The 11,198-nt window shown below is 38.0% G+C and overlaps 2 protein-coding genes and 1 long non-coding RNA gene across 4 annotated transcripts; all 3 read right to left on the reverse strand.

The window, feature by feature from the left end:
- Positions 1 to 78: 78 nt before the first annotated feature.
- On the reverse strand, positions 79 to 3,082 carry LOC116190651 (protein NOI4-like). Of its 2 annotated transcripts, none has more exons than XM_031520174.1 (3): positions 2,927 to 3,082; positions 713 to 895; positions 79 to 388 (listed from the first exon to the last, which is right to left on the reverse strand). In XM_031520174.1, the coding sequence occupies exons 1-3, from the start codon at positions 2,930 to 2,932 to the stop codon at positions 344 to 346; spliced, it is 234 nt and encodes a 77-aa protein (XP_031376034.1). In that variant the 5' UTR covers positions 2,933 to 3,082; the 3' UTR covers positions 79 to 343. The 2 variants fall into 2 exon arrangements, with proteins under 2 accessions (XP_031376034.1, XP_031376033.1); XM_031520173.1 differs by lacking the exon at positions 2,927 to 3,082 and adding an exon at positions 1,291 to 1,759 and having other exon boundaries at positions 93 to 388.
- Positions 3,083 to 3,699: 617 nt separating this feature from the next.
- On the reverse strand, positions 3,700 to 5,778 carry LOC116190719. Its single transcript, XR_004152923.1, has 4 exons — positions 5,708 to 5,778; positions 5,104 to 5,179; positions 4,816 to 4,956; positions 3,700 to 4,676 (listed from the first exon to the last, which is right to left on the reverse strand). It is a non-coding gene; the product is annotated as an uncharacterized LOC116190719 (long non-coding RNA).
- Positions 5,779 to 8,721: 2,943 nt separating this feature from the next.
- Positions 8,722 to 9,213, reverse strand: LOC116203791. The gene is made up of 2 exons (XM_031535762.1): positions 8,928 to 9,213; positions 8,722 to 8,864 (listed from the first exon to the last, which is right to left on the reverse strand). The coding sequence occupies exons 1-2, from the start codon at positions 9,211 to 9,213 to the stop codon at positions 8,722 to 8,724; spliced, it is 429 nt and encodes a 142-aa protein (XP_031391622.1).
- Positions 9,214 to 11,198: the final 1,985 nt, after the last annotated feature.

Raw genomic sequence — 11,198 nt, forward strand, 5'->3', positions numbered from 1 at the left:
GGCCCTCTGTTTTCCTGATACTTACAGTTTAGACAGTTGTTCAATTATCAGAAAAAGGTCTACACAACAGAGAGGAGAGAGAGAGGACATCCTTGGAATTAACAGACCATCCAACAGGATAATACATAATAGGCTTAATAAGAATCGTATATATGTCTGTCGTCAACTTACTTCATCCCCCATGACTCGGGGGTTTTACAGCACAGTGAAACAATCCCAGAGATAGAGATCATGATGCTCTACACTTCCTATGTTCTTTGTTCCTCAAGAGAGCAGTGGGGCCAACTGGACAATAAACATGCAGATGAAAGAGGAACCTTTGAAAGAGGATGAGTACGCCTCTTCAAGCTTCTGCTGCTGGGTTTTGCATGCAGCAAAACCATTTCTTCTGCACGGAGCAATTAATCAGCAAAATGAGATTATGTGAAAAAGTTACTAACTTTGTCTTAACCGAGTATGAAACTCGAAAAGTGGAGTTACTTCATTTTCACTCGTTCCCCAGCAATGCCTAGAAGCTGGTAAATTTATACGTGAATTTTGACTTCAAGACTTACATGGAAAACACACCATTCAGATACAATACAGTCTTTAAGGGGAAGAGCAGCAATCTTGGAACAGTGTGTCATACAAGTCTTACCTAGTGCAGTGAGCAACAGTGGTATATCCATGTAGGTGGTCAATTTGTGATTCGAGGAAGAATTGAGTGACTTACACTTGGTGGTTTGCCTGAATCCACTGAATGCTTGACAGGGGTATCAGCCTTTCCAGGAGACTCGGTGTTGCCACCGGTCTTCTTTTCATCCCTTGCTTTGTTGAAGATTACAGTGAAGCCATCAGCTGAGGCAGGGTCATTGACATCCCATTCACCAAATTTTGGAAGTGGCTGACCCTTTTCCTGTCAAAACGAGGTAACCAAGCTTGTAATGTCGTTGACAGATGAGCGATTGCAATAAGGATTTCCCAAGCTTATCATGCATTATTAGTTACAGTTTGATAAAAGGGTTATAAAATTTACATTAGAAATAAATTAATTTAAATATTACATCAGAACTAATGAACAAAGAAAAGAGTGTTCTGGCCACAAATTACCCCAGAAAGATTCCATAGTACAAGTAATTGCCAAAGCAAGTCAACAAATAAATGCAACTCCAAGAGGAAGGATATCATGAAGAAAGATGATAAGAAAATTTTGTAACTGCCAGAATATAATCTATCTTTTCTAATGGGTATAGTCACCAAGACAGTTACAATATCGGAAAAAAATAGAACTAGTTTTTTCTATTGGCATACCGCCATAAGTAATGAATTTCGTTCCATCAGCGGAAGGACATGGATTGCCACGATTCCTCATATTCCTTGCAGGAACCACGTAGCACGTCATTGATATCATAACAAACTAAGATTGCCAAGATAAGACTAACATAAGGTAAATTTCTACTACAATAATTATTATATTATCCAAGATTCAGAACTTCACAGCACAGCTACAAACCCGAGGTGGGCCAACTTTTGCCATCTTCACCAACGCAGTCAGGTGAATAGATAATAAAGAAAAATTACATAAGACATCCTGTCCAAAAATAAGTTTGTTAAACTAGCAGCCTCCTATCCATTCTTCATTAAAAAAGTCAATACACACTTACATCATTTTTACTTTCTTGTTTACTGTCTAGGGAAAAGCCAATGGGCCCTAGTACAGGACTAGCAAGGGGGATGAGTATGGGCAACCCTCTTAACAGAACTGAACTCAGGACTCAAGGTCCTCACTAAGGGTATTGCACCATTGCGTTGAGCTGCAATGCCCTTGGACAATTCTACGTTTAATCTCTTTTTAATGCACGGTCTACTTTGACAGGATTAGAACTTTCAACAGGCAAATGATTGAAAAGTAAGCAATCATTGTAAAGGGGTAATACGGTTACAATGGAGCATGATTAGAGACAGCATGTAACTACTGACTTAGATAATCCAACCTAGAGTAGACCAAAAAGTTAACCTTTTAAGGATCAGTTAGTCTATGCCGATACTCAATTTCAAAAGCTAATAGAGTAGTCTTTGACTATGCACTTTGATAATTTCCTCCTTCAGAAAGAAGCATAAAAAAGTCAATTTGCATTTCAAACTTTAAGGTCCTCAACCATCAAGACTACAGTGCAGCTATATCAAGCTCAATCAGATGATGCTTTTCTGGCTAACCTTCACTGAATGAAGGGGATGATCCTGCATCAGGTTGCAAGAGAAGTTGGCCTTTAGGTACTAAAGTTAAATTACAGTCAAAACAAATTATATCCTAAGTGCTGTCAACTAGATCTTTTGTACTCTCCTCATATAAAAAACACAGGCAATCTACTCAATGAAAATCTGGAAAGACAGGGGGTGGGGGAGAAGAACATCATTAAACCTTATCCTCCAAGCTTAACACTTGTAACATCTAAATATTATCTCGAATCACCAACAATCAAATTGTCGTCCCAAAATGAATTCTTTCTTCACTTACTCCCACGTTGCATCGCAAATCATTGATAACGACCTCATGGCTAATCAACATAAAACAATCAAGGACATCATTTCCTTCGCGAATCTGCAATGCCCATTATCTCTAACGCACTAAACAAGGAATCTCAAGATGCTTTTCTACACATATTGCAACCCAGCACCAAAATTCTCCGAACACAGGGGGAGGTTCAGACTTCAGACAAGCCACTCAATTCAACACAGCGAACTGGGCTTCTAGATTCGTGCGGCAGGGCATCACCATGAACAAGTGAAAAAAAAAAAAAAATCTTCACAGACATGAACAAACAGTTGTAAGCAGAAACAGCAAGACCCGTCAATGGATTTGAGCTAAAACAGGTAAAATATAACGGAATCGATCAAAAAGAGAAAGTTGGGACGGGAGTTCAAGAAGAAGCGATTGCTTACATACCGACATGAATGAATTCCAGATAGAGAAAATCACTTCCAGACACAGAGAGAGTTAAGAGAGAGAGAGAGAGAGATTGGCCAAAAGTGGACCTCTCAGCATGAGAAAAGCAAGCAGCGGGCAAAGTAATTATTATTGTTTATCCCCAAATCCCATTTGCCATTTTCCTTCTACAGTTAAACGGTGTTAAGTTAATCATCATCGCCATTAACGGCGAAGGGAAGGGGTAGGGTCGCCGTCAATTGTCCCGTCGCCACCCGTGACGTGGCGGATCCTTTTTATTTGTTGTAATTGGGTGCGTATGGTAACGGCACGGCACAGCCTGGGAGCTGACAACCGTCCGTCACGAGGGAGGGGAGAGCTCACATCTATTCCAACGCTAATTTTTCGTCCAAAATTGACGAAATTGTACATGTGACACGTTAATTTTGTAACAAGTGTCGTGATAAATGTGAAATTAACGTGCCACGTGTGCTGTTTCTTTAATTTTGGACGGAAAATTAGTCTCGGGATAAATATGAAATTAATATGTCAACGTTGGAATATCTGACATAAAAAATCAAGATTGAAATAAAACTAAAAATTCCTTCAAACGTTAGACTATAAGACGCAATTAATCCTTTTATAAAAATGTTAACATCATCGTTGGTGTCTGCTCAATCTTACTGATAATCTCGTTATGAATCTCCTTAACCACTCACAGTGTCGCATCACGCGCTGTAATTTACCGACATGCACGAAAGCTTGTTATAAAAACGCATCACTCCTTGTATTAATATATATGACTCAAGCTTGTAGCTCGTTCAATTGAATTCGATGAATATTGTCGGTCGTTGTCAAATGGCCAAGTAAAGGTTGGGCCTTCCAAGTACTGCACGACTTCTAGATGAGGTCGCCAACCGCCAGGCACAGGTGGTTGACACGGCGACAAGTGGCCGCTGCGGTCTTGGATGTGCTGATGCACAAATATTCGCTCAAATAAAAGGATTACTTCCCATGGGGCATTTTCCTCCAGGAAGACCTGCCAATCGGAAAATAAAGTGGAGTGTGTGATTCAACTGACCGCCTGTCGATTAGATCATAATCACGTGTTCAAGGGATCGGCACGAGTTTATGATGTTAAAAAACCAGATACAGTTAGACCTCGAAACAAGCAGTCTTATAGGCGTGCCTCTTTAGCAAGTCCATGAAAACATATTCCGGAAATGATTTTCCACCCAGCAGGCCCTATTCATGTCACTGACAGTTCAAAGGTCCGCAGGACTACACAATGTTTTATTAACGGAGGGAGCTAAGTGGCATGAGATCAATACAGACATTAAGAACTAAGTAGAGATTCATATCAGTCGGAACATCCAACAAATGATTTAAGCAATAATTACCTTCCAATTCTGTCATATTACATGACCTGTTTCTGTAGCTTCTTCTCTCCAAATGAATACAAGGGACTCTTGGATGAAGGGTTTTCAAGGCCTTACAGTAGTAAGCGACGAGGGGCTCCTGCTTCTGGCAGTGTGTTTGGAGGATGAGGAGCATGAAGGTCTTGGGAAGGATAACTGGAGGAAGAGTGGAGCGGAGGAGATCTTGGTTTTGTGTTTGGAGGAGGAGGATGGGCATGAAAGTCGTGAGAAGGATAACTGGAAGAAGGGCGGGGTGGTGGAGATCCCAAAATGTTGGCAGAATGTTGACGCCCTATTCTCTCATGAGGCCGAGGTGACAGGTCAGGCTCCGGTGCAGGATTCACACCAAGGTCCTGCAAAGTGAATTAACAGTCGTAAACGATATCAACCTCTGATTATTTCTTGGTTCAATAAAAATGGTAGTTTAAACATCAAATAGGCGGGCAATAGAACCAATAAGGCTAAACAAGGAACTAGATACAGGAAACATACATAAGATCCACCAAGTGTACTCGGCGGCACGGACAGATCATCTTCACCAGCAGGAGGCCCAGGGACGGGCTTCCTTCCTTCCTTCAAAGCCTTTCTTATATCTGCTGCTTTCTAAGCTGCATACTTCTGTTTCTGCTCAAGCTGTATGAAAAGAAAAAACCTTGACGATTTGATTCATAAAGTAGAACTGACAAAATTATTTGCATGCATCCAAAAAATCTCAAGAGGTTGCCATCTGATAGTTCTGTCCCGAAGACAGTATTATGCAAAAAACAAGAATCAATGCACATCAGGCTGAAGGGGACCAAATTGGTTGAGAATCTCAAAGAAGATGCTCGCAGCGTAAAACGTTTTCACAGTATTCCTGTCACAAGTATGCATTTAAAACATTTCAGAATCATACACAATAGCTGCACTTCCAGAGAAGATAAAAAGGGAGGAACTGAATGTGGAAAGATGAATAGTTCCCAAGATAAGGTTTATTCGTGATCTTAGATAACATCAAAAACTTGGGTTGTACCAACAATTATTGAATTGTTTACTCAGTTCCCCCTCCCTTTGTTATATAACATAATTCTAAAGCCAAGTTCATAGTGGGATAGCGTCCAACCCGACATAATTGAAAAATACATTATGCAAGAGACTACATCATTGTGTGATCCCGATGTATAGAGGATCTCTATGGATGTCCCATAATTATGCATATATCAAGCCGATCTCATAAAGCCTAGCATGCAAAGATGATTCAGATAGGTTTGGCAGCAAAAAGGGCGTCCACTAGAAGCTACAATCTCCAAGGTGGGGGACACAAAATTCTTGAAAAGCAAGAAGCCAACAAATAAATTTCTAAAGAAAACTAAATATATATTATCAGGAAGAGAATGCATCATACAAGTCAGCTCGCCCAGCACGATCTTGTTTATCAGCCTTTGCAAAGACATTCAAGGCAAACACTTCCAAATGTGATCCCTTTGCAAATATATATAAAAATAAGCTCAAATTCTACCAGCAAGTGTACTGGGTCAGATCAAGTAATATAGTGATGAATAGAGTGTCGATCCCACAAGGATTAATTAAGTACTAAACCTATATTAGATTCTATTATTATCTAAGCAATCAAATTAAGAGAATTAACTAATTAACTACTAATCAACCTAAATCGTCACAAAGAGCAGAAAGAGAATTGTACGAAAATATATCAATTGAAAGTGGGAAAAACAGAATCCACCCTAGTTTCACTAATCAGATTGCCATCATGTTATATAGACTGATAGCTATGTGATTATTCAAGTGAGTTTATCAAGCCTTTAAAATTAAAGTCTTAAACCTCTAATTAATCAATCAGCTCCCGCATCTCTAATTAATAGTGGACTCTAAATTATAATCATACACCTTCCAGTGCTATGATTGTCTAATGCCCTAAATTAATTATCCCTAATGTCTTAGCGAATAACTAACTAGAAACATTGCATTAATCCCTGGATAATCTCTAATTAAACTAATTAACGCAGCTATCGCATTTAACTAATTAGTCTAATCAAGAATTCCTAACAAACACTATATCAACTCCCGTATCAATAGTGTTTCTAACAATTATAACCAATTAAGAATTAAAATTGAAATTATAGGAATTGCAATCATGAATCATCAACACATCTATTAATCCTATAACATGGCGACAATCATCATATTAGCTACCTAGGGTTTCATCATATTCCCACAAAAGAAGCTTAGAATATCATGGAATTGAAAACACAATTATAATTCCAAGGAGTCATTGCAATAGAATTCATATTCAGCAGTAAACTCAAGATATTGAATCCTAAAACAAAAACCCAACAATTCCTTTAAGGAATTATCTCTTCCACAATTCTTCGCTTCAAATCAATTGATCCAGGTGACGGCTCCAGACAAGACCCTCTCCAAAAACTCTCTAGGTTAAAAGAATGGTGAAAGATGGCTCCCCCCCTAGGGTTTCCTAATCTTGTTATGAGGAGTATTTATATCCACAACAAAAAAAAGATTTCCGAAAGATATATGCTGGCTCCAAATTGCGCAAAACTCCTCAATATTGCTCGTAATTCCATCTAAGTCCTCAAAGACCTACAATATCAAATTACACATAATTAAGCACCGACTTCTTATAATTTCTATAAAATTAATAATAATTTAACATGAATTGCACAATAAAATATGAGTATAATATGCCCTTATCAACTTCCCCACACTTGAACTTTTGCTTGTCCTCAAGCAAAATAAATAAGACCAAGGAAAGAAATCTATCAGAGAGAGTACAAATTTTCATATTCACTGATTTAAGCATTTGATATCTCATAATTTATTACTCGTTATTTTGTGGTGCCCACTGCTCAAACCAAACTGGAAACATGTGATCAGAGTACTACAGTTGAAATTAACCAGCTAATCTAGAGAAAGCAAATTTTAATCCAAGCGTTTAGCCTAAGATTTCTATTTCAAAAGTAAATACTCAGTCCTATAAGGAAAAATACACATTTAAACTTCATAGCTGTTAGCAGGCATATAATCCCTCTAATTTTCCCTCTAAGCAAGTCAACAAGGTAGTGAAAGCATATGGTATCTGCTTCGTCCCTAGGTTTTCTTCCTTTTTATTACAAGTCTTAATTTATTTTTTTGTTTTTGCATTCAATTTTTCCTTTCTGTTTAAGAAGCAAATTTTTTTTTTTTTTTTTCAAGTCCAATTTTTGTTTGAACTTGTGCCTTTCCGCTCTTCTCGTTATAGTGAGTTCATTGAGTCGGCACATCCCGGGCTCATCACCCAAGTGACCGGGTTTTAAAGGGACCCCTACGAACTCTTCATCACTCTAACATTCAAGTTAGGATACTCATAACTCAATTCTTGAGTCATTGGAGTAAAGGCTATGCTTGCTTTTTTTTTTTTGAATGCTCACTAACACTTTTCAGACTTCTTTTATAGGAATCACTAAGTACAAAGCTTCTTCTACCTCTTTCACTAAATGTTAAAGTGCTATTAGAATAATTAAAAAGAGGATATACTAACTAACTTTGCTTAGAAGTAGACCTGTTTATTTTTCACTTAAGGACTTGACCGACTCTTAAACTTCAAACTCTAGGGCTAAAAACTAGGTAAATTTGATTTCTAAAGATTTGACTAATTAATTTTAACTAAGTACAAAAATCACAACAGTGGTGAGTAGGGCGCCTAAGTGAGTCAATTTTTTTCAAACAATTCCTGAACAAATGCTATCAACAGTATTCTTCGTACAATCTCTAGATTTCAATAATTAAAAAAAATTAAAAAAAAAAAAAGAATTTGGCCTAACAATTGCCAGATAACTTAAGGACAATTATAATTCAAGGTGACAGGGAAGTATAACTATTTATCAACAAAGACAGGCATCAGATGTCATGAGTAACAAATTAAATCACAGAATTCAGACATCAACACTATACTCAATTTTATACTCCATCTGTTTAGTATCTCCCTTCCCCACACTTAGATTAAACAGTGTCCTCACTGTTCCTAATGTAGCTCTAGTAAAACGAAAATAAAAATAAAGAACATAAGAGAAAAAGAGATACTAGTACTTCCCCGGTTTCGAAAAATTAAGTTGAAGCAATTGGAGTTCCAACTGGTATAGCAATAGAGAGAGTCAGCAGTTGTTATCCACCCTGGCTTCAAAAACAAAAGAAAACAACAAAAAGAACAAAAATAGCAGATAATCCATCTTAACTAAAACAATCAAATAGCAAATATCCCAAGTCTACCCAATGAGTGGGTGCTTGATAAAGTACAAACCAACAGCAAATCAAAATAAAACAAATGAAGCAAAAGAATTGAGAGCCAACAGGGACTTTAGCTCTCAGACATGGGCTGCCTCCCATGAAGCACTTAGTTTATAGTCGCTAGTTCGACTTTTCCAATTCTTCAACCGAATTTGCTAGATCCACCGTAGTGGCATCACCATCAATATTTTCCCCTTCAAAGTAATGCTTGAGAAGATGACCGTTTACTTTAAAAGTGCGGTCATCTTCTGACTTCAGCTCAACTGCACCATAGGGAAAAACATTAGAAATAACAAATGGTCCAGACCATCGAGATTTTAACTTACCTGGGAACAACTTCAAGCGAGAGTTGTATAATAGGACTTTCTGACCAGGCAAAAACTCTCGCTTTAGGATGTTCCTATCATGCCATCGCTTGGCTCGCTCCTTGTATATCCTAGCATTTTCATATGCTTCCTCTCTCATCTCAGCCATCTGATTCAATTGGAGCAATCTCTTTTCACCTGCAGCTTGTAAATCAAAGTTAAGGTATTTTATGGCCCAATATGCTTTGTGCTCAAGCTCTACTGGTAGGTGACATGATTTACCATAAACAATCTTGTATGGGGACATTCCTATGGGGGTTTTGAAAGCTGTCCTGTAAGCCCACAATGCATCATCAAGTTTTAAAGACCAATCTTTCCTAGATGCATTGACTGTTTTCTCTAAGATACGCTTTATTTCCCTATTGGACACCTCAACCTATCCACAAGTCTGTGGATGATAAGGGGTGGCAATTTTATGAGTAACTCCATATTTTGATAATAATTTTTCAAATTGCCGATTGCAAAAATGTGATCCCCCATCACTTATAATGGCTCTAGGTACCCCAAATCTTGAAAAGATGTTCTTTTTCAAAAATCTGATTACAACTCTGGCATCATTACTTTGTAGAGCAACTGCTTCTACCCATTTTGAAACATAATCAACAGCCACAAGAATATATTTATTTGAAAAAGAAGAGGGAAAAGGACCCATAAAGTCTATTCCCCACACATCAAAAAGCTCAATTACAAGAATGCTATTTTGTGGTACTTCATGTCTCCTAGAAATATTGCCAGTTCTTTGGCATGGAGCACAAGACATAATGTAATTCTTGCAATCATGAAATACTCTAGGCCAATAAAATCCACAAGATAAGATCTTAGTTGCAGTTCTTTCCACACCAAAGTGGCCTCCTGCTTCCTTAGAATGACAGTGTTGTATTATGCTAAGTTGTTCAGTTTCAGGCACACAGCGTCTAATTACTTGGTCAGCACAATATTTAAACAGATATGGTTCATCCCAAAAATAGTATTTCACATCATGCAAAAATTTCTTTTTCTGTTGAGATGACAAACCATATGGTGTGATGTTGCTAACCATGTAATTGACTATATCAGCATACCAAGGTAATCCTTGGATTTCTGCTACATGCAATTGTTCATCAGGGAACTTTTCATTAATGGGTGAATCTAAACAATCAGATTCCAAACGGGATAAGTGATCAGCCACTACATTTTCAGTTCCCTTTGTGTCTCTAATTTCCAGGTCAAATTCTTGTAGCAGTAGAATCCAACGAATTAGCCTAGGTTTAGCATCAGCTTTGGCAAACAAATATTTCAGGGCAGCATGGTCTGTGTATACTATGATCTTAGAACCTATCAGATAAGGCCGAAACTTGTCACATGCAAATATGACTGCTAAAAGCTCCTTTTCAGTTGTGGCATAGTTCTTTTGGGCCTCATTTAAAGTTCTACTAGCATAGTATATTGCATGAAATACCTTACCTCTCCTTTGCCCAAGTACTGCTCCTACAGCATAGTCGCTGGCATCACACATCAGCTCAAACGGAAGCTCCCAATTAGGTGCAACGATCACTGGTGCAGAAGTGAGTTTCTCCTTCAATAAATTGAATGCCTGCAAACAATTGTCATTAAAAACAAAAGCAGAATCTTTTTCAAGTAAATTACAAAGAGGTCTAGAGATTTTAGAAAAGTCCTTGATAAATCTCCTGTAGAAGCCAGCATGTCCTAAGAAGCTCCTTACTCCTTTTGTTGAAGTGGGTGGTGGCAACTTCTCTATTATCTCCACTTTTGCTCGATCAACTTCAATCCCTTTCTTTGACACCTTGTGACCTAAGACTATACCCTCTCTTACCATAAAATGACATTTCTCCCAGTTCAGAAGCAGATTAGTCTCCTTACATCTTTTAAGCACACAGCCTAAATTTGTCAGACAAGATTCAAATGACTTCCCAAAAACAGAGAAATCATCCATAAATATTTCAATAAAATTCTCTAACATGTCAGAAAATATAGACATCATGCACCTCTGGAAAGTGGCAGGTGCATTACAGAGACCGAAAGGCATTCTCCTAAAGGCAAAAGTGCCATAAGGACAAGTAAATGTGGTTTTCTCCTGGTCCTCGGGTGCTATATGAATCTGATTGTAACCAGAATAACCATCTAGAAAACAATAATAATCATGCCCTGCAAGTTTTTCTAGCATCTGATCAATGAAGGGGAGGGGGAAATGGTCTTTACGGGTAGCATCATTTAGTTTCCTGTAATCTATAC

This window comes from Punica granatum, chromosome 1 (genome assembly GCF_007655135.1).
Source record: "Punica granatum isolate Tunisia-2019 chromosome 1, ASM765513v2, whole genome shotgun sequence".
NCBI classification, from domain to species: Eukaryota; Viridiplantae; Streptophyta; class Magnoliopsida; order Myrtales; family Lythraceae; genus Punica; species Punica granatum.